This window comes from Vulpes vulpes, chromosome 10, assembly GCF_048418805.1.
Source record: "Vulpes vulpes isolate BD-2025 chromosome 10, VulVul3, whole genome shotgun sequence".
NCBI classification, from domain to species: domain Eukaryota; kingdom Metazoa; phylum Chordata; class Mammalia; order Carnivora; family Canidae; genus Vulpes; species Vulpes vulpes.
In genome coordinates, this window is record NC_132789.1 from 16,892,756 (window position 1) to 16,916,580 (window position 23,825).

Genomic DNA, 23,825 nt, shown 5'->3' on the forward strand with positions numbered 1-23,825 from the left:
CACCAAAATTGCAATCTGAGAGCAAAAGCTAACAATCTTATGCCCATATACTCCCTCTGTCTTTCTCTCTTCCTTGCTTTTGTTTTCTTTCAGTTTTCATTTCTGGGTTTAACATTCCTATTTGATTCTTTTAATTTAACTGTTATTTAAGGTAGCCATACTCAGCTCTCCAACATACTGACTTACACTGTTAACTAAATACTGGATAGAACAAAATAGAAACAGATTAGTGGGGTTGAGATACACTACTAAGTGAAAAAAGCAAGAAATATGGTGTATAGAGCAGACTACCATTTCATTAAAAAGGGATTACACAAAAGAATGAAGTTGAGGGCAGCCCAGGTGGGTGGCTCAGTGGTTTAGTGCCGCCTTCAGCCTAGGGCCTGATCCCAGAGACCGGAGATGGAGTCCCATGTCGGGCTCCCTGTGTGGAGCCTGCTTCTCTCTCTGCCTGTGTCTGTCTATCTCTCTCTTTCTCTCTGTCTCTCATGAATAAATAAATAAAATCTTAAAAAAAAAAATGAAGTTGAATGCTTACCATATACAAAAATGGATCCCAAATAGATCAAAGTCCCAAGCATAAGAGCCAACACAATAAAACTTAAAGAAGAAAACAGAGGAAAAGCTTCATGACCTTGGATTTGGCCATGATTTCCTGGATATGACACCAAAAGCACAGGCAACAAAAGAAAAAATAAATTGGGACTTCAGCAAATTAAAAACTTTTGTGCACCAGAGGAAACTATTAACGAAAAAAAAAATCATATGACTGATAAGGGACTTATTTCCAAAATATATAAAGAACACCTACAATTCAACAATATCAAACAACCTTAATAAAAAGTGGGCAAAGGACTCAAAGCAACATTTCTTCAAATATATACAAATAGCCAATAAACACATGAAAAGATGCTCAGCACATTCATCATTAGGAAAATGGAAATCAAAACCACAATGATACCACTCCATACCCATTAGGATGATAATCATTAAAAAAAAAAAAAATGACAAGTGTTGGAGAATATGAGGAGAAATTGGAACCCTATGCACTGCTGGTGGGAATGTAAAATGGTGCAGCTACCATGAAAGTTCCTCAAAAAATTAAACAGAGAATTACTACATGATCTGCAGTCCCACTTCTGAGTATATATTCAAAAGATTTGAACGATATTTGTATAACTATGTTGATAGCAGCATTATTCACAACAGCCATCTGATGGATAAATAAAAAAAAAGAATGTGGTATATACATAGAATTGAGTGTTACTTAGCCTCAAAAAGGAAGGAAATTCTAACTCACGCTAAACCTGTATGAAACCTGGAAGACATTACGTTAAGTGAAATAAGCTAGTCACAAGAGGAGAAATAGTTTATGATTTCATTTATATGAGATACTTAAATGTAGTCAAGTTCACTGAAACAGAGAGGAGAATGGTGGCTGTCAAGGAAACAGACAAAAATAGAATGAATTAGTGTTTAATGGGTATGCAGTTTCAATTTTGTAGGATGAAAAAGTTCTGGAGTTGGATGGTGGTCGTGGTTGCACAACAATGTGAATGTATTTATTAATACCACTGAACTGTACATTTAAACTGGCTAAAATGGAAAATTTTATATTTTGTATATTTTACCACAATAAAAAAATAAGATTCCATAGGATTGTACTTATACATGTGCATTCATGCATATTCATGTATCTCTAGAAGAATGGAGAGAAAGCCAGTTATAAACTTTCCTGGAGAGGGAGACTGAAGGATCATGAATGAACAATGCATAATAAACAAGAACTGAATATAGTGATCTACTATACATACACTGAAAACTAATCTACAATATTTTTTAATAATAAATTTAATTTTTATTGGTGTTCAATTTGCCAACATACAGAATAACACCCAGTGCTCATCCCGTCAAGTGCCCCCCTCAGTGCCCGTCACCCATTCACCCCCACCCCTCACCCTCCTCCCCTTCCACCACTCTAGTTCGTTTCCCAGAGTTAGGAGTCTTCATGTTCTGTATCCCTTTCTGATATTTCCCACACATTTCTTCTCCCTTCCCTTCTATTCCCTTTCACTATTATTTATATTCCCCAAATGAATGAGAACATACACTGTTTGTCCTTCTCCCACTGACTTACTTCACTCAGCATAATACCCTCCAGTTCCATCCACGTTGAAGCAAATGGTGGGTATTTGTCATTTCTAATGGCTGAGTAATATTCCATTGTATACATAAACCACATCTTCTTTATCCATTCATCTTTCGATGGACACGAAGGCTCCTTCCACAGTTTGGCTATTGTGGACATTGCTGCTATAAACATCGGGGTGTTTACTGATGTTTATACATGTTAAACATGCAGGTGTCCCGGCGTTTCATTGCATCTGTATCTTTGGGGTAAATCCCCAGCAGTGCAATTGCTGGGTCGTAGGGCAGGTCTATTTTTAACTCTTTGAGGAACCTCCACACAATTTTCCAGAGTGGCTGCACCTAATCTACAGTATTTAATGTTATGAAAAGATGTTCAAGGAATTTTAAAGAAAGGCAAATAACAAAATACTATTTGCCATTTAATAACAAAATACCATTTACCATCTAACATTACTTAAACATACAAACATACCAGAGGTGACATTAGAGATCAAATGAGAAAAGAAGGGAATATTCAATAAAATAGCTGTTACAGCTGGATTCCTATTATCCTCTACTAATAGGGAATACAATAATATAATTAATAATCCAATGTTCTTATTATCCTATGTTTAAATAAAACAATTCTATATGTCTTGATTTAGTCTTACCTAAATCTTAATTTAGACTAAATTCTAAATTTAAGCTAGATCTTACATTAAAAACTTTTACATGAAAGGCAAAGTGTTCACACTAACCCACTCCTACTTGGAAGAAAATGTAGAATACCTTTAAGACTTTGGGCCAGAGAAGGATTTCTTATGACACAAAAGCACTCACCTAAGAGAGATGGATAGAGTCTAGCTATAGGTATAAACTCTAGGAAAACCTTTAAACATGAACACCAGGAATATATTCAATATATATACATATACACATGAACACACAGAACTCTGAAACAGCTCCAACACAGAAATCTAAAGACCCATCAACAGGAAAATATATAATTTATGATATAATTCACAGAGTAGAACGTTATACATTCATGAAAATAAGTGCAGTAAGTGAGACACATCTTGGAAACAATATTGATTGAAAAAAGTAAATTATAAGACCACATATTTTCTTTATCACACTCAATTATAAAAAAATTAAAAAAAAATAAACATTATGTTGTACAGTAAAACATTAAAACATTAAATGTAAAACCAGTTTTTTAACAAGCAAGGGAATGCTAAACACAAAGTTCATGACAGTGGTAGGGGGAGGAGGACAGGTAGGAGGAGAGTACAGGAGCTTAAAGAGAGTACTAGTAATCCTTTAGGTGGTTCGTCAGGTTCATGAGTGTTTATTATGTCTCATAACTTACATACACCGAACACATATTATTCTGCAGATATTAAATATGACATAGAAGGAAAATATAGTATGAATCTGTTTCTATTTCTGTATAAAAAGTGATCTATACTCCCTAGGATACCCAGAAGAGTTGCATGAAATGTTGCAATAAATTTTCCAAGTAAGTTAAATTTTAGGTAATAATTTTTTAGTACCTCTTTTTTGAGATTCCTGGCTTTTGATGAACTTGACTGTAATTAAACAACAATCACAAGCATATGCATTTTTTAAAAGACCTAAAAATATGCAACAAATTTCATGAAGGATTGACAGGGGAATAAGTGGTTTTCTTTTTCTGTTCATCTGCATTTTCCAAACTGTACCAATAATATATGCATTAGAGTTCTGTAAACTCTTATCTGATATACTTGCAACCAAAGATGTTTCAGAATCTGATTTTTTTTTTTTTTTTTTGCTTTTAGAAAGGCAACACAGAACATGTATTAACATACCCTAACATCAGGCAGTACCCCATAATCAAACACAAATATTTCTGCAGCAAAGTGAAGAGTCATACTAAGAGAGATAAAAAGATAATATAAAGAATTTTTTTTTAAGATTTCATTTATTTATTCATGAGAGAGAGAGAGAGAGAGAGAGAGAGACAGAAACTCAGGCAGAGGCAGAAGCAGGCTCCATGCAGGGAACCCGATGTGGGACTCGATCCCAGGACTCCAGAATCACGCCCTGTGCCGAAGGCAGGCGCTAAACCACTGAGCCACCCAGGGATCTCCAATAATATAAAGAATTTCATGTCAACTTTTGTTTTTTGTTTTTTGGTTTTTTTTTGGTTGGGGGGGGGGGGGTTGCCACCAAAGAAGTCTACATTAGGTTTTATCACCAAAAGAGTGGAATTATTTAGTGGAAAGGACTAGAGAAGAAGTAAGGATTCCGATTCTGTCCCCCCTGGGTCAGCCAGCTTGGCACTTAGTGACTGAAGGCTGTGCACTCACTCAGTTGAGAACAGTTAAAATAGCTGTTAAATGAATACTTTATAATACCAATAAATCAAAGCATTTCAGATTCTAAACTAAAAAACATTTCTTAGTAAGGCTAAAGCTTTCAAGCATATTTCATTTTTTTTCAAGCATATTTCAAAAGTGAAGTTAATGAACAAGTGTTAAATTAAAATACCTGGAAATTATCAAAACCATAATGTAATTCAAAAACTTGACATGGCCACCAAATAAACTGCAGACCAAAAAGACAATACCACTCATGGTATTCTTTAATTCCACAATTGTGCACTAAGGACCTATAATTCATAAAGATTTCATGTTGCCTTCAACAAATGGGCCCTGGGTCCACGCGATCGCAAATACCAAGAGCTCGAAAATGAGTGCAATAGGATATATCATGTAAATCAGGTAGTGGTCCCCGTTCTCTCAATCAGAATATCATTCGTAGACTATGATCCAAAATGAATTCCAAGTGAATTCCATTTAGAATAACTGCATGTCAGCTTTCAGAAAACCAGAACCATGGTTGATGGAACATTTGTTAGAACTCTGAGATACCCAATAGTCAACAGTACTTAATGCAATGGTCAAATATGGTGGAACTATTTGTGCCCAACGATGTAGATGTAGGTACTCAAAAGATAAAAGTCTCTTTTTATCCATTGTCACTGGGGCACTTACCAGCTATCTCCTTATCCCTGACCCACCTTTGTGGTGATGACCTAGAACTGATCATAGACATCAGGAGGTCACCATTCAACTGCCTGCAGGGCCTAGGCAAATCATATCAACTAGTGATGTAGAGATAGAGATTGAATGTACAGCAACAGAAAGTGGCGGGCACCAAGGCAAACTAGAAAATATAAGCTATAGGTGAAGGCACTCAAATATTAAGACATTTGACCAAATTCAGTCCTCTAGTAATCAAATGATTGACAGACACACTGTCTATACAATGAATGCCCATTCTGAAATCTCCTCCTCTTATAGTTGTCTTAATTTTATTTGCTGGCATTGGACCCAGCAAATACCAGCAGTCTCTAACAACAGTGTAAACTCATGGAACACAGAACCCTGTTTATTCTACCTTATTACTACAGTGAAGCCCCAGCAGGCATAAAGTCAGTCATTAATTACAGAGATCAAATCTACAGCCTTATTTTGTCTAACCAAGTGAGCTATGTCATCAAATAGTACAAGTGGTATATAATTGATAAAGAGCAGGCCAAAGGAGACTGAACATATAAGAACAATTAAAATAAGAACCAAAGAGGAAACAGTTCTTTTATTTGCTACAGAACCTCGTACATCCTTCATGATAAGGGACCCCATTTTTTCCCCTCCTGCTAACTAATTGCTACGCACAGCTAAAATTCTGAGCTTTAAGGAGCTTGTCTCTCTCTGTACCCTCTCTGAAGACCCTCTTCCACGTTTAAAAGAAAAAAAGAAAAAAGGCAGTAACAACATAAAACTGAAGAACCAGAAATACAGGCTGATCAAGAACTCATCTTTTCTAAAAATACAGATTATACTTGTGAGGAAAATCCAGATCATAAGCTCTTAGACCTCTATGACAGTGTTGCTCAATATGCAGCTGCTAGCTATATGCAGCTACCGAGCTTTGAAATGTGGCTGATCTGAATTGAGAAGACTTTGTAATAAAAAGTGTAAAGTATTGTTAATTCTTTATTGATTACATATAACCAATGATATAAATATTTTTGATACACTGAATTAAATAAACTATATTATTAATATTAATTTAATGTGTTTCTTTTTACTTTTTAGTGCAGCTACTAGAATACCTCAAATTACATGTGATTCATGTTATACTTCTACTGGACAGTGCTATCCCAAAAAAGGTCATATTTTACAACGAACTCCTCCAATGATTAACTTCCTGGCAAAGAATAGATATCAAGGACCTCCTTCCTCCCCCAAAAAACCCAACAACTTCAGTCATTAAACCAGTCACAGTCCTCAGACTAGTGACAATGCAGCAGGCTGCCAGAATAATCTGGGCATTCACTTACCCAAAAGTTGAGAACTTGTTTAATAATGATCTGAGGTTAAAAAATAAAATAAATTAAAAAAAATTATTATCTGAGGTTAATTTCCTTTTTTTTTTTTTTTTAAGATTTTATTTATTTATGAGAGAGAGAGGCAGAGACACAGGCAGAGGGCAGAAGGAGAAGCAGGCTCCATGCAGGGAGCCCGACGTGGGACTCAATCCCGGTCTCCAGGATCAGGCCCTGGGCTGAAGGCAGCGCTAAACCACTGAGCCACCCAGGCTGCCTGGTTAATTTCTTCCTAAATGACTCTAGTATGTAAAACAAATAAGGAGTAGCCTGAAAGAAAATCTGTAAGCCAAAAGATTTTTTTTTTCCTTACTGCTAGATTTTTCAGGTAACTAAACCTGAGGTGTGACTTTGGTACTACACTGTTAAGTACAAACAGATTTAACAGTTTTTTTTTATTTATTTACAAACAGATTTAATATTTTAAACTACTGCTTTTATCCTCTATAAACCCTTCAATACAAACATTACACAAGTAAAAACCACTTCACACATAGACAATGACAAGTGTTGATGAAGAGGGAGAAATTAGAACCTTCACACACTGCGGATGGGAATGTAAAATGGTACAGCTGTTTTGGACAACAATTTGACAGTTCCTCAAAATGTTAAATAGAAAAATTCTATGAGCCAGCAATTCCACTCCTAGGTATTTACCCAAGAGAAATGTAAATGTACATACAACTACACAAACACTTCTACATGAATGCTCATGGCAGCATTATTAATAGCCAAAAAAAAATGAAAACAACTGTCACTTGATGAAAGGATAGTGAAATGTGATATATCGATACAATAGGCTATATTTGGCAATGGAAAGGAATGAAGCACTAATACTTGCCACAGCATGGATAAACCTTGAAGACAGTGCTGAGTGAAAGAAGTCAAAAGACCACATACTGTATTATCGCATTTATATGAAATAGGCAAATCCATAGAAACCAGAAGTAGAGGAGTGGCTGCCAGGGGCTGGAGAAAAGGGGAAAAGGGAGTATCTGCTAATGGGTACAGTTTCTTTTGAGATGAAAAAAAAAAAAAAAAAAAAAAAAAGAGTTCTAAAATTGTGGCAATGGTTGCAATAATTCTGTGAATGTACTAAAAACAACTGGATTGTACATTTTAAGTGAATTGTATGGTACATGAATTATATTTCAAAAACGCTTCTTTAAAAATATAAAACATTAACGAAAAATAAAAACATTACAGTGAAAACCTGAATGCTACAGAAAGGGGCCTATATGAAATCTGACTATATGATATGCTTCATTTTAGAATAGAATGAAAATGTGAAGGCATCTGGGTGGCTCAGTCAGTTGAGTATCTGCCTTCCCAGGGTCCTGGGATCAAGTCCTGCATGACACTCCTTGCTTAGTAGGGAGCCTGCTTCTCCTTCTCCTTCTCCTTCTCCCTCTGTAGTTCCCCCTGCTCATGTGCTGTCAAATAAATAAATAACAATCTTTTAAAAATTAAAAAAAGGTGGGGGGCACCTAGGTGGCTCAGTGATTGAGCATCTGCCTTTGGCTCAGATCATGATCCCAGGGTCCTGGATCAAGTCCTGCATCAGGCTCCCTCCAGGGAGCCTGCTTCCCTCTCTGCCTATGTCTCTGTCTCTCTCATGAATGAATGACAGAATGAAAGAATGAAAGAATAAATAAATAAAAAATAAATAAATAAATAAAATCTTTAAAAAATAAATTTAAAATTAAAAAAAGAATGAAAATGTGACAACTAGTCATATGAAAGGGAAGAGGGAACTTCACCTGTGATTGACTACATTACTGGCCCCTAATTCCTCACTCCTCCCTGAATCTACTCCTTAGCCCTGTAATAGTGCAGCTACTCCCACAAAAGGGGCAAGGTTTAGTTTTGTGGCTCCTTGTCTTCAGTTTCCATCATATGACTTGCTTTGGTTCAAAGAATGAAGCCGAAGTGGCAGTATGCTAGTTCTGAGCATGAGCCTCAAGAAGTCTTGTAGTTTCCACCTGCCCTCCTATGCTTCTACCACTGTCGTAAGAAGAACCTCCCCTGGGTGCTACCGCCCATTCAGTCTAGGCCCCAAAATAAACACACATGAAGCAGAGCCACCCAGTTGATGTATAGATCTGAAGCAAGAAGCAAAGTTGCCCACCCAATCTGCAGTTTGCTATTTTAAGCCATTTTAGGTGTGGAGATAATTTATTATGCAGTATTATTGTGGCAACAGCTAATACAGTAACCAATTCTCCCACTGAATTCTGAAGAGGTTCCATAAATTAAACAGTAATAATCAGGATAGATCTCACCTAACAACCTGAACAATGATACTTTCAATTACTTAGTGTAATTGAGTGAGCTCTAGACCTCAAATGATACTTGATGTTTGTCCCTTTGATGCTGTCTCTTAAACTGAGAGTTGAGAGCAACATACTCTTCCATCTTACTAATTTTTCTTTTTTTAAGGTTTATTTTAAAAAGTCAAATACTGAATGCTATTTATTAGAAAAAAAATTTTTTTGGGATCCCTGGGTGGCGCAGCGGTTTGGCGCCTGCCTTTGGCCCAGGGCGCGATCCTGGAGACCCGGGACTGAATCCCACGTCGGGCTCCCGGTGCATGGAGCCTGCTTCTCCCTCTGCCTGTGTCTCTGCCTCTCTCTCTCTCTCGCTCTCTGTGTGACTATCATAAATAAATTTTAAAAAAATTATTAAAAAAATTTTTTTTGAGAGAGGGGTGTAGTGGGGAAGAGGGGAAGAGGGAAAGAGGGAGAGAGAGAATCGTAAGCAGGCTCCACGCCCAAAGCAGAACCTGACACAGGGCTCAATCTCATGATCCTGAGATCATGACCTGAGCCAAAATCAAGAGTCAGACATCAGACACTTAACCAATGGAGCCATCCAGGCGCCCTAGAATAATAATAAATAATAGTTTATTTAAATAAACTATGTGCCAAATAAACCACTGAGGATAAAGTCACAAACAAAATAGAGTTATGTCCTCAATACTTTATAGGGAAACAAACAACAACTGAAAGAGGTAAATACAATGTACTAAGTGAATACAAAGAAGGGTCATCCAGAAACCATGAAGAGATAAATTTTTTATTTTATATGTATAAAGTCAATAGGAGTTACTGGCTTATTTGATGAGGATTAAAAATGTCTCCAAGGTCTCCAGCTGTAACACCCAAGCCAGAAGCTCTCAAAAGCTATGGGACAGGCTAATAAGACTGCCTCATTACCACCCGTTAACTCATTATCAACCTGGTAAGTCAACAGTGAGGCACAAAGCTGGATTTGCAGAGCTGTTCAGGGCCATTTGCACCTCTGCCACATGATGACTCTCACTGAGTTGCCTATTCTGGTAGCTGGCTATCTTTTCTTTTTGGTCTCATTATTTGACCTTCCTGATGCTTGAATCTCTAACCTTCCCCCTTGTTTCTACTGTCCAATCACATCTGGTATTCACTGTTCTCTCCTACTTCTACTTGTTATTCCCTTTTGTTCTAAGTTTGTTGATAACCTTTGGTGTTGGCTCTTAAAACCTTTGTTATCCATGGATAACAGCCTATTATACCACTCTTAAGTCTGTAGGTTATTTTCACCATTGCACAGCATGTACAAAACAAGAACTTCTAATCCCCCAAATTTCTGATTTATGCCTATACCAGATGACCAGGTTGTTTAATTCTGACCTAAAATTGAGGCACTGCTGTATCTATGCAATTTAAAATATGCACACACCAGGCCAAGAGATTTTTTTAAACTGTCCTTTCTGAATTATAATTATTAAACAAGAGAAATGAGTTAAAAGAGAAAAAATGAAGGCAAAATAAGGTTTTATTTTTAAAATATTTTTAGCTCTTTTTAAAAATATTTTTAGCTCTTTAAACAAAAGCTTAAATACAAGAAATATGGATTTCTGAAATAGTAGCAAAAGAGATAGAAAATGTTAAATTGCTCAGAAGCTACTTTCCATATAGCTTATTGCTCCTCATATTTCAAAGGCAATCTCCTGCAAAATATTTGAGATGGCCGAAACTTGTTCCCTAATTACAAAAAAAAAAAAAAAAAAAAAAAAAAAAGAGAGAGAGAGAGAGAAAGAGATTCTCCATTTAAAAAAAATAATGTAGGGATCCCTGGGTGGCGCAGTGGTTTGGCGCCTGCCTTTGGCCCAGGGCGCGATCCTGGAGACCCGGGATCGAATCCCACATCAGGCTCCCGGTGCGTGGAGCCTGCTTCTCCCTCCGCCTGTGTCTCTGCCTCTCTCTCTCTCTGTGACTATCATAAATAAATAAAAAAAAAAAAAATTAAAAAAAAAAAATAAAATAAAAAATAAAAAAAATAATGTATGTCACAAAGTGCTTATTTGGGAGATAAAGTAGAAATAAATTGGGAGCAGTAAGTTGAGGATGACATAAATGAAAAGCCTGTGGTCCTCTATAAATGTCTCCCTTAGGTGTTCAGTTCAGGGACTGAGCCACTTTCTCTTCTCAAGGTGCTGTATGGATATTAGCAAGTTAGGCATATCTGGCCACAACCCTTGACTCAGTATCAATTTTACTTTTCTTTAAAGAGCTGTGAGATGGGGGATCCCTGGGTGGCTCTGTGTTTAGCACCGCCTTCAGCCCAGGGGCGTGATGCTAGAGACCCGGGATCGGGTCCCATGTCAAGCTCCCTACCTGGAGCCTGCTTCTCCCTCTGCCTCTGTCTCTCTCCCTCTCTGTGTCTATCATGAATAAATAAAATCTTAAAAAAAGAAAAAAAAATGAGCTGTGAGATGTTAAGTAAGTATCTCTTCTCTTCTATGTGCCCTGTCATTATACTTTTAAGGTGACATTCTCTTCTAAAATCTAGCTCTAAAATCTATCAAATTTCACCTCTAAAAAAAGGAAAATCTCAGCCTCTACTATGCATAAGGTCCTTACAAAATTAATTATTTTGATCCTATTCTTACAGAGTTCGTGCAAGGTGGGAAGATAGCTACATAATTCAATACAAGGTCAGAAAAATTGTAAAAGTGCTGCCGCATGACAGGATCAGATAAAAAACTACAGGTATCAGAAGAATATTTCTCCTGGGCCAATCAGAAGGTTCTGTAACAAGACAAAAGCTTTTCAGCTGGACTTTGAAAGATGCGTAGGACTCACATATTTAGAGACTTTGGAGAAAGCCTAACCAGGTATAGGAGTCAGTTTAAATAAAAGGGGAAAAACAGTAAGTAACCCAGTTTGGCAGAAATAACAAGCATTTTAAAGAAAATGCAGCCCAGGTGGTTCAGCGGTTGGCGCCGCCTTTGGCCCCGGGCAGGATCCTGGAGTCCGAGGATCGAGTCCCACGTCGGGCTCCCTCGGTGGAGCCTGCTTCTCCCTCTGCCTGTGTCTCTGCCTCTCTCTCTCTGTGTGTCTCTCATGAATAAATATTTTAAAAAAAAATAAGGAAAATACAGGGAAGCAAGGTAATAAGGCAAGATTGTTTTGATGAGTCAGACCAAAGAGGTTGGACTTTATACTGATACAATTAAAAACAAAACAGAGGGCACCCCCCCTCCCCCTGGTGGCGCAGCGGTTTAGCGCCGCCTGCAGCCCGGGGTCTGATCCTGGAGACCCAGGATCGAGTCCCGCCTCGGGCTCCCTGCATAGAGCCCGCTTCTCCCTCTGCCTGTGTCTCTGCCTCTCAGTCTCTCTCTCTCTCTCTCTCTCTGAATAAATAAATTTAAAAAAAAGAATACTTATTAAAAAAAAAAAAAAAAACAGAAAACAAGACCTCCAAAAGCAATACAATCCAAACTAGTGGCAATATAAAGACCAAAAGAAGCAAAGAATAAATGTACACATCAAGTGTTCATTTCCTATTAAGTTCCCTTCAAAACTAACTGAGGGATCCCTAGGTGGCTCAGTGGTTGAGCATATCTGCCTTTGGCTCAGGTCTTGATCCTGGGATCTGGGATCGAGTCCCATATCAGGCTCCTTGTGGTGAGCCTGCTTCTCCCTCTGCATGGGTCTCTGCCCCTCGTGTGTGTGTGTGTGTGTCTCTCATGAATAAAAAATAAAATAGACAAAAATCTCTAAATTTAAACTATAGTAAAAAGAAAAAAAAAAAAGTCTTTCCAAAGGGGTGCTCAGATGGTTGGACGTCTGTCTTGGGTTCAGGTCATTTTCTCCAGGTCCTGGGATCAAGCCCCACATGGGGCTTCCTGCTCAGCAGGGTGTCTGCCTCTGCCTCTTCCCCTACTAGCACTCACTCTCTCTCTCAAATGAATAAATTAAAAAATCTTAAAAAAAAAAGTCTTCCCAAGATCAATTTATCCTTCTCTCTAGCTTCAAGTATAGAATTCTCTCCCTTAACAAAAAAATGAAAATAAAACCAGAAGACTATGGCCCTGTCTACATCAAGAACCCTCCCGCTTTCCTTATGTCCTTCCCATCTTATCTTGCAAACAAATGGCCAGTACCCAAAGGATGCCTTTTATTTCTTCATTACCCTGCCTTAATTTGCCTTTCACCCTCTCTACTCTCATCTTTATTAGTGCACTTTCACTAATGACTTCCTTAGCAAATTCAACATCCTGTTTTTCTTCATTCTCTTTGAACCCTGTAGCCTTTTACACTCTTGCCCCCCAAAATTCTATGTGCCTTTTCTTTTATCACCATTAGGCTTTGCTAATTATCCTACTTCTGATGGAGCTTTTTTTGATTCCACCTCTTCCAATTCCCAACTCTGAGTTTTCCAAGCCTCAACTTCCAGGCTTCCATTCTGCCCTCAGAGCTATACTTTCCTACTTGGTTAACTGACCTCATCTCAAATCTTTAACTCTCACTAGCTTCACAGTGGCCCTAGATAGCATTTCTATAATAAGACTAGATTGAATCCCTAAGATGAAAGTTATGTATGAAAATATTTTTAAGCTATTAGATCTTAATATTTTCTGAGGTATTTATTGGTGCTTGCACTAATCAATGCATAGGTAAGAGAAATCAATTTCTAAAACTAACTTTTTTTTTTTAAAGATTCTATTTATTGGGGGGGGGGATGCACAGAGGGAGAAGCAGACTCCTCACTGAGCAGACAGCCCAACACGGGGCTCAATCCTGGGACCCACAGATCATGACCAGAACCAAAGGAAAACACTTAACTAACTGAACCACCTCAGGTGAACCTAAAATTAACTTTTACTTCTAACAGTATTTTTGCAAGCATTTTTGAGAATGAATGTAAATTTTGATGAGTTTATAAGTCAGTGGAGCATATAGTCAAATGGGTTAAAAGTTAAGGCTGTCAGACAAGACTGAAGATTTACAAGTTTGGAAAGTAAAGCTAGACAACTCAGGCAAAATTAAGGAAATAACAAAGTCAAGCACCGTACTTAAAATGTCTGCATAACCAAGTTGAAAAAACAATTAAAACTTTACTGCACTCGTCCTATTTAGGTCAAGAGTGAAGCCGAAGTCTGAGGCCCTCAGACGAGGGGAAGTGGGTGTGCCTGACAAACATGGTATGGAACAGGGAAAACAAGAAACTGCTAACAGCCCCTCTTCAAGCATTTTAGGGTATGAATGCCCTGTGCATTCCAAAGAAAACCAGAAAAAGCCTAGGATTATCTATACCACTGTACTCTTCCCTCATCTGAGTACATTATAGAGGAAACTGCCTTCCAAAACAAAGATCAAAATAAAACATTTTGTGAAAAAACTTAGCCCTTATTCAATTCATGATTTTTCTTCTTTATTTTTGGACCATAAAATGTGACTAGAAGAAAATGACCTTATAGCACATTTCGAAGGCAACAATATAAATTTTTTTTTTTTATTTTTTTTTATGATAGTCACAGAGAGAGAGAGAGAGAGAGAGAGAGAGGCAGAGACACAGGCTCCATGCACCAGGAGCCTGATGTGGGATTCGATCCTGGGTCTCCAGGATCGCGCCCTGGGCCAAAGGCAGGCGCCAAACCGCTGCGCCACCCAGGGATCCCCGAAGGCAACAATATAAATCAATGACAATTTGAAAACTTTTCTTTCTTTTTATATGGAATTACTTGGATATCTCAAAAGAATCCTCACTAGAATGGACACCTCAAAGTTTAAATGCTACTTATATTATGAAACAAGAAAAATTATTCTCTGTAGTAAGGAACTCTGTATCTGGAACCTGTTTGGATCTAACAATGTAGAGCACAAATACCTTGCTTTTGTATTTTACTTAGCAATTTACAAAGCATTTGCATGTGCATTATCTCATTAAATCCTTGCAACAACTCTGGAGTACGACATACCCATTCTACAGACTACAAAACTGGAACTAAAACAAGACTAGATCCCAGTTCATCAGAGCTGGAAATCACCCTCAAATAAAATTTTTCCCCATTTGAAGAAACCAGAATGGAATTAAAGCCTCTTATTTTAGAATTTCAAACAAAAATGTAATGAGTGGCATTGACAGAATCAAATATTTTTTGAGCAATCACTTATATTCAGTAAAATTCACAAATTCATTTTAAAAAAAAAGTGGGGCACATCTCTACTGTAGAGCCGTTCTGTTTTTTATCCCTCAGTGGTTCTTCACTATCAATACCAGAACTCCAAAACAGAGATTATCAAGTCTTATCAAATTAGGGTGAAATCTACAAATCAAGAAATGGGATTTTCTATGAGATTTCTACTAATGTATATTCATAGACTGATTGGTCTAATACCTTAAAAACATTTTCAAACCTAACTTTTCATAGGTGCTCAATCTAGTCTAATCACAGCTAATGAGTAGGTCTGTTTTAAGCTTTGGCCTTAGTGAGACCTATTAATAAAATCGGACAGGTAAGAATTCATTGTGAGGATCATAGGGGCTAACTGTAGATTTTCACTGTAAAATTGAATCCCTCTAGACACCTAAGAAGTTAAAATTACAGAAGAGGCACACTGTACCTCTAACTTTCCCAGTAAAGGTTGGAAAATGTTACAGAAGCTTGTTGCAAAGTTGCAAAAATTTGACTTATACATACAACAAATTAAACCAATATTGTCTTTTTTAACTCCCAGAAGCAACCATTAAACTCCAGAAAATATACTCTAGGATTTAACAAATCAAGTCATACTAACGGCTCTATTGCCAGGGACAGCAATCACATCAAGTTCAGATGCCAAAAAAAAAAAAAAAAAAAAGAAAAAGAAAAAAAAAGTTCAGATGCCAAATGTAGCCAAGTAAAACAAGACTTGGCTAGATATTCTCCTCTTAAGACATCTCGATTTTCCATGACATAGTTTGATGAAATGTGAGAATGATAAAAACTAAGTTATTAACGTTGAAGTAAAACACAATTAGAATTCCATTAACACCTCAATTCAAGAGCATTTGTCATCTCTAAAATAGATGGTCACACAGAAATCTATTTTTAGAAATGCATGGATAGGGTGCCTGGGTGGCTCACTGGGCTAAGCATCTGGCCCTCGGCTCAAGATCAAGCCCCACGTTGAGCTTTTTTGCTCAGCAGGGAACCTGATTCTCTCTCTCTCCCTCTGCCTTCCCCTTACTTGTGCTCTGTCAAATAAATAAATTAAATCAAGAAAGAAGAAAAAGAAAGAAAGAAAGAAAGAAAGAAAGAAAGAAAGAAAGAAAGAAAGAAAGAAAGAAAGAAAGAAGAAAAGAAAGAGGGGGGAGGGAGGGAGAGAAACAAAGAGAAAAGAAAAAAGGAAATGCATGGACATTAGGCTCCTGAATTCATAATACCACTCGGTAAATTACAGGATGGTTACAGACTCTCCAGCTTCCCTCTCCTCTATCCCCAGGCAGGAAAATGATTTCAGTACAAATTCCTGGTCTTAGTTTTGGTTAATTTCAGTCTGAATCATGCATTGCCAAACCATTATTATAGCACCTTAACTAGAAGCAAGACATGTTTTAAAAATGAGCAAATCTAAAGCCTATAATGCTAGACACACATTTTCAACTAAATAATTTCTCTCTGAAAATTTTGCATAAAATGCAATGACCACAAGATACAAGAACAGATATGATCATAACAGATACAACAATACACAACAGTAATTGCATAGAAGTGACTTTCATGAGTTCTAGAGATCTGTGTTATTTCTCATTCTCAGGTATAACACTATTTGCCAATACCTAGTATCAGGTATAATACTATTTACCCATTATATTCACAGTATATTACCTCAATATAATGCAATCTTTAGAGTAGACCTTAAGACACATAGCCCAGGGGGAAGTGTTCTCATTCATTTGTTCAGTAAATATTTACCAGCTATCATTATATACCGAGCACCGGAGAGAATACCAAAATAGAAAAGATTCTTACTCTTGTGTAACTTTTTAGTTTGTCTGTCATCCCTCAGAAACCCACACAAGATAAAACTGTGAAGAGCCTACTGATGAACCTGGGTTTTATTCCAAGTGTGACCACTGAAGAGTTTTTTAAGCTGTCAGAAGGTCACTTAGGAGAACAGTCATCATGTGGAGAACAGGGGAGGGGGGAGGTGTAACCAGTGAGGAGGCTAACAGGGAACTCAAGCAAAAATGGACTGGCTTACAGTAGTGATTATGGAAATGGAAGTAGACAGATTTAGCCACAGAATCATGTTAAACAGTCTTCACTTTGAGCCCTTTTACCATTTACATGTTATTTGGCAAGTTAAATTCTTTGAGCCTGTTTCCTTATTTAACAATGCTTTAAAGCCCTAGCACCCAGAAAACACACAATAAATTGTTATGATACTACTTTGGAAACAAAATTCATTTCGATGAGGTCCACATGTACTTATTTCCTTTTCCCCCTACACCAACATTAACGCTAACTTAAGTAATTTTTACCACCAAGATTCATTTTTTTATTTTATTTTTATTTATTTATGATTGGCACACAGTGAGAGAGAGAGAGAGGCAGAGACATAGGCAGAGGGAGAAGCAGGCTCCATGCACCGGGAGCCTGATGTGGGATTCGATCCCGAGTCTCCAGGATCGCGCCCTGGGCCAAAGGCAGGCGCCAAACCGCTGCGCCACCCAGGGATCCCTACCACCAAGATTCAAGTACTGCATTGACTCCATTGAGAAGTTCCAAAAAAAAGAGAGGGAAAGAAAGACAAATTCCTGTTTCCCACAGAACTTATGCTAAAATAACTGCTCATATACACATCGAGCAAGGTGTTTTTTCCCAAATTAATAAAAAATCTAGCTTCCACCTTCTATTTGTGTTTTCACATGCATTCTTTTACTTCCTGGGTATACAAGTAAGAAGGATACAAGCTGAGTCCTGTGGTTACATCATGATAAAGATTGCGGTATTACTACCAATTATTTTAATTTCATCTGTCAACAGATTTTATTTAAAATTTTATTAAGGATGGCATTACTCATTCTTACAGCACTGTGATACCAAGAAACTAAGTTACCAAGAGCTTTTATTAAGTATAGTATATAGATTATAATAAACACCCATCTGTAGCTTTCCCTCAGACTTAAAATATTCTTTCAACAAAGGATGAACAATCATAAAAATCTATCTTATTCAATCAGTGTGTTCTAAGCAGAAGCTACAGGCAAGACAATGTACTAAGTATGTGGGAGGTACTGTAAGAGCATCCTTACTCTCAAGGAGCTTACAATCTAATGAAGAGGCTAGGTATTCAAACACATAAAAGTAGCAAAAATGCAGACAGACTACAAATATCAAATATAAAGAGATCAGTTGGATATAGAAATGTTTCTCAGATACGTGGAATTTCAGGTGAACCCTTGGGTAATGAGATTTTGATAGACTTTGCTAGGAATAAAGTATGATAAGGAAAACAACTTTCGAGGACAAGAACGCTGTTTTTCTCAGTTGCTGCCATTTTACGGTATGATATTTGTAATCACAACTAGAGTCTGGATATTTAGATGAGGATGTGAGTTAGGATGCACATTCTAAGTCCCTGCTTTGCTTTTCCCTGGGCACCTTTTAATAATAACCACTAGAGGTAAGCCCCCCAAATTACTGACCTGCACACCAATCACCTTGCAAGTAACAGGTGTTTGCTACCCTGCTCTATATCTCCTGCTCATGACCTACCTGGGACAGAGAACTGCCCGTTCCCTGGCTCATTGGGCCCCATGGTTTCAGTTACCAGGGTCAACCACAGTCTGAAAGCAGATGATCCTCTTCCTCATGTATTATCATACGGTCAATAGCGGCCTAACGCTACGTCACAACCTCTATGTCATTCACTTCCCTTCATCTCATCACTTAAGCATTTTTTCATCTGTCATCACAAGGGTGAATACAGTACAATAAAATACTTCAAGGAAGACTGCATTCCCGTAACTTTTATTACAGTATGTTGCTATAATTCTTTTATTATTTGTTGTTAATCTATTACTAGGCCTAATTTATAACTTAATTTTATCATACATATGTATGTATAAAAAAAGCATAGTATATACAGGGTTTGGTACTACCCTTGGTCTCAGACATCCACTGGGTTCCTGGTATGTAAACCCCACAGATAATGGAGGACTAACTGTACTTCCACTGTATGAGTGTACTGAAACTGCACCTTCAACTGAAATGACCCCTTAGATTTCATCTTCCCAAAGTGGGAGCTCAGATGCTGATGAAGGTATCTGCCAAATACCTGGATGGCTTGTGCCCCCTCATTCATGAGGTCATAACCTACATATTCTTAAGTCAATACACCCACTCTAGCTTCTCAACACAGAAAGCAAGCACAAGAAACCAGAAAACAGCATGAATAGCATGGATAGAAGTTTTTTTTTTTAAGTTACCTTTTTATTATGAAAAATGTAAACATGTCAAAATATACAGAATAGAATAATAAACCTTCAAGTACTCATCACTAAGCTTCAACAATTACCACATGACCAATCTTGCTTTATAATTTACCTATCTTATTACACTAAAATCCTGGGGCACCGGGCTAGCTCAGTCGGTGGAGCTTGTGACTCTTGATCTCAGGGTCATGGGTTCAAGCCCCATGTTGGGTGTAGAGATTGCTTGAAAATAAAATCTTTAGGGGCTCCTGGGTGGCTCAGCAGTTGGACATCTGTCTTTGGCTCAGGGCGTGATCCTGGAGACCTGGATCAAGTCCCACATCAGGCTCCCTGCATGGAGCGTGCTTCTCCCTCTTCCTGTGTCTCTGCCTCCCTCTCTCTCTCTCTCTCTCTCTCTCTCACAAATAAACAAAATCTTTAAAAATAAACAAATAAATAAATAAAATCTTTTTAAAAAAAGACAAGAAAAGAAAATCCTAAGGAAACTATTTTCAATCTTCTGACATCTACATTCTAGATTCTTCACTGACAAATGGTGAAAATTAACAAGACAGGAAACAACAAATGTTGGAGAGGATGTGGAGAAAGGGGAACCCTCTTGCACTGCTGGTGGGAATGTGAACTGCTACAGCCACTCTGGAAAATTGTGTGGAGGTTCCTCAGAGTTAAAAATAGAGCTACTCTATGACCCAGCAATTGCACTACTGGGGATGCAGTGAAAAACTGAGACACCTGCACCCCAATGTTTATAGCAGCAATGTCCAGAATAGCCAAACTGTGGAAGGAACCTTGGTGTCCATCAAAAGATGAATGGATAAAGAAGATATGGTCTATATATACAATGTTACTCAGCCATCAGACACAACAAATATCCACCATTTGCTTCGAAGTGGATGTAACGGGAGGGTATTATGCTGAGTGAAGTAAGTCAACTGGAGAAGGACAGACATATGGTTTCATTCATATGGGGAATATAAAAAATAGTGAAAGGGATTATAGGGGAAAGGAGAGAAAATGAGTGGGAAAAAATCAGAGAGGGTGACAGAACATGAGAGACTCCTAACTCTGGGGGAGGTGGGCGGGGAGACGGGTGACTGGGTGACAGGATGAGCACTGGGTGTTATACTATATGTTGGCAAATCGAACTCCAATAAAAAAAAATTTTTTTTTTTTTAAAGATTCTTCACTGACTCCATCCTCAGACCAATTTATACTGCCACAATAGTCCCCACAAGGTTGATTTTCCTAATGGCCACATGCAAATGTAGTACAAGTCCATAAAAAAGCAAAACAAAACAAACTCTTATTTGCACAAACCAAAAGAACAGTGACAAAGATACTGCAAAAAGATACTCCAAAACTCAGTTCACATGTACTCTTGGAATACCTTTTTCATACTTACAAGGAGAATGAATACAATGATGGGAGAATGTATCAAACAAAACAAAGCATCACAAGTGAAGTATCTCATCAAATCACTTGGCATCCTAAGCCTAAATTTCCTCTTCCATAAAACAGAGCATTCACCTACCTCAGAGACTGGTGACTGAAACATGGATATTACTTACAGTAACTATCAGAACCTAGAAAGCTGCCTGGTTTCCCAATCCTCTCTCCTCATACACCTCCCTCTCTCAAGATGATGTATAAACTTTCTCCATCTCAAAACTGGCTAAAGGTGAGAGGCTAATAAACATTCTAATTTCAATGAGTTTCTTTGCCTATAAAGCAAAAGGAGCTGAGATGGAAGTATTTTAGTAAGATAAATATTGTAAACTATCAAACTTCACAAAACAGTACCCCCCCCCCCAACTAGTAGAGCCATCCAACATCACATAGTGTGTGGCCAACTATCTAGTAAAACACTTTCATTTTCCTCACTTCTTGGCCACTGTGTTTACTCCTTCAACCGTCCATGGTCTCTATATGGCACTGTAAAAGCAGAAGGGCAGCCATCAGGACTCTCAGCTAGACCAGTTAGTGTTAAGAGCTCAAGATGAGTTAGTTAAGTTAGTTACAGAACTTAACTCTAACTCTGTCCGTAAGAAAGCTCAAACTGTAATCTTGTGTTCCATATTACCTGCTAAGGAGAGGCAGCTCACTGTTGCTCAAAACTATCCAATCAGTTAATGCTTTTAAAAATACATCTGCAGTCACAACTGTTCACCAACGTTTTAATTCTTCTTTTAGTGTGACTTTCTTTCAGACTCTGTTTTCTTCTTTTTGAGCACTGAAGTTCCCTTCTGAATTATCATCTTCCATCACCAATCCTCTTTCCCTATGTGAAGACACAATGAGTTCCTGACTTATCTATCATAACCTCAAGCACCACAAAGCATCCACTCCATTAAAGCCCTCTACCTAAAACACCATTCTTTATTTTCATGTATTATCCATTTCTTTGTCGTTCCCCTAACGATAATGTAATAAAATGTAACACTTTACAGTTTTCCATTGGCTTTCTAAAGTTATTCATTTAATCTTTACAATCTATGAAAAAGGCAAGGGAAAAGGAATGGAGAACTTACTATCTTGCCTACTTATAAACCAAGTTAGCAGTGAAAGAGGGACTACCAAACCAAACCTTCCAACTCCAAACGCCATGCTCTTCCCACTCAATTGTGCTCTTTTCTAGCAAGGGAAAGCAGTACAGTTCTGTCCCAAACCACATTTGCTTCAAAGAGTAAACCATCTTCAAACAATCTCTCTAGATTGCAACCAGATTTCCCATCCCCATACCTACCATCCCATTCCTTCCTTCTTCACCCTCGGTTATTACTACTTCCTCCTCACTATCCAATTTCCACTCTTCAAGGAAGCTACCGTCATTCCTTCCACCCCTGCAAATACTCCACCTCCACATGCTAAAGGGAGGCCTCTCACCCCCATCTCCCCAAACACTGCATTCCCTTCTCAGGATAGGTTAAGTTCTCACTCCATAAACCACACAGTGCGCTTCTCATTCCTCAACAAAACATTTAATAGCGTTAGAAGTCCCATAAAAATGAACTTGCAGATCTTCCATCTCCATACTTGATCCAGGGCAGCAGGCCACTTCAAATCCCGAAGAACAGAGTACCAACCCTCACAAAGATTCTACTCATGCTCCACTTGCCACCAACGACTCCTTTTCCAGAATGTGGTTATCCAAACAGGATCCCCTTCCAACCTCCTCGCAAGGGACTCCCTTCCATGGTTCGCAAGACGTTCCTTCCGTGGTTTTCCTTCGATCACACCCGGGCCTCTGCCCACCTTACCAACTCTCCCTTCAGTCGCCACGCAGGTGCTAAGCAGCCCCAGTCAGACGGCTCCTCCTCTCTTCCAACTTCCAAGTTCAGCCTCTTATCACCTGTTTTTCCTACCAGCTTCTTCGCAGCCCGGTGGCCCACCCTTGCCCTGGCCCGCCTCTGCCCACCCTTTCAATCCTCCTGCCCAGCAGCTACCCCCTCATGTCAGTTCCGGAGCGTCCACGGGATTCAACTTCCCATCCGTGGGCTTCCCACCTCTGGGGTCACGCTCCCCTTCTCCATCACCTGCTCCGCCCATGACCAGATGACATCCGCCGCGGCCGCCACCGCCTCCATCCCTTCTCCGACTCCCGGGTCCCCGGCCGCTGACCACCTTCCACAGCGCCAGCCGCCCCCTCTGGTGGGGACGAGGGGGGCGTGCACCCCCAACCCGCGCCCCCCCGCGACGCGCACCTGTTCCTCCTCCTCCTCTCCCCCCCACCCGGCCGCGTCGGCGCCCCGACCCCCACCTGCGCCGCGCCCCGGCCTCCCGAGCCCCGCACTCACCACGAGTAGGTCTGCTCCGCCATGGCGCTGACTCTCGTGAGCTCCGCTGCAGGCTCTGGCCGGGCCCGGCGGCGGCGGGGGAACGAACCGGCGGCGGGCTCGCTCGGGCCGGGAGCGGAAGGCGCGGCCGCGGCCCGGCGCTCGCTCGCTCGCTGGCTCGCACGGCGGGCGGGCCGGGAAGGCGGCTGGCGGGGAGAGGCCGGGCTCCGAGGCGGCCCCGCTCCCTGGGCCCCGGGGCGGGGCGGGCTCCGCTCTCGGCCTCCCTTACCGGCGGCGGCGGCGGCGGCTCCGCTGCGGCTCTAAACCCAACATGGCGGCGGCGGCGGCGGCGCTGAGAACAAGGGGCCCCGGGGCGGGCGAGTAGCGAGAGGGCCCCGCGCTCACTGCGCGCTGGGCCGCTGGAGCGCCGCGCTCGAGCGGCGGCGGCGGCGGCCCGGGGACATGGCCGGCGGGCGGAGGCGGCGGCGGCGGCGGCGGCGGGGCTGAGGGGGGCGCTAGGCGGTGAGGCGAGGCCGCTCGACTCACACCCGCTGAGGGGAGGAGAGGAGGGGGCGGGGGCCGGCCCTGGCCCCGCGCGGATCACGTGCCCAAAACACGCTCACGTGACGCGCGCGCCCCGCCCCTCGCGCCGGGCCCTTGCGCGGAGACGTCGGTTCGCCGGTTCGAGGCGACTGTTGCTCACACAGCTTCTGGCGGTTGGGCCGCCTCCCGCCGCT

General features: G+C 39.9%; 1 protein-coding gene across 2 annotated transcripts in view; it reads right to left on the minus strand.

Annotated features, from left to right (window-relative positions):
- The window catches only part of SPPL3 (signal peptide peptidase like 3), a 141,541-nt gene extending 117,994 nt beyond the window's left edge, over nucleotides 1-23,547 (minus strand). Inside the window, exon 1 of one of the 2 annotated variants that reach the window (XM_026015837.2) lies at nucleotides 23,110-23,547. In XM_026015837.2, coding sequence (XP_025871622.1) covers nucleotides 23,110-23,132 — 23 coding nt within the window. In that variant the 5' untranslated portion in view covers nucleotides 23,133-23,547. The remainder of the gene's footprint in view (nucleotides 1-23,109) is intronic. The other variant, XM_072723007.1, reaches the window with a different exon arrangement.
- Between the last annotated feature and the right edge of the window lie 278 nt (nucleotides 23,548-23,825).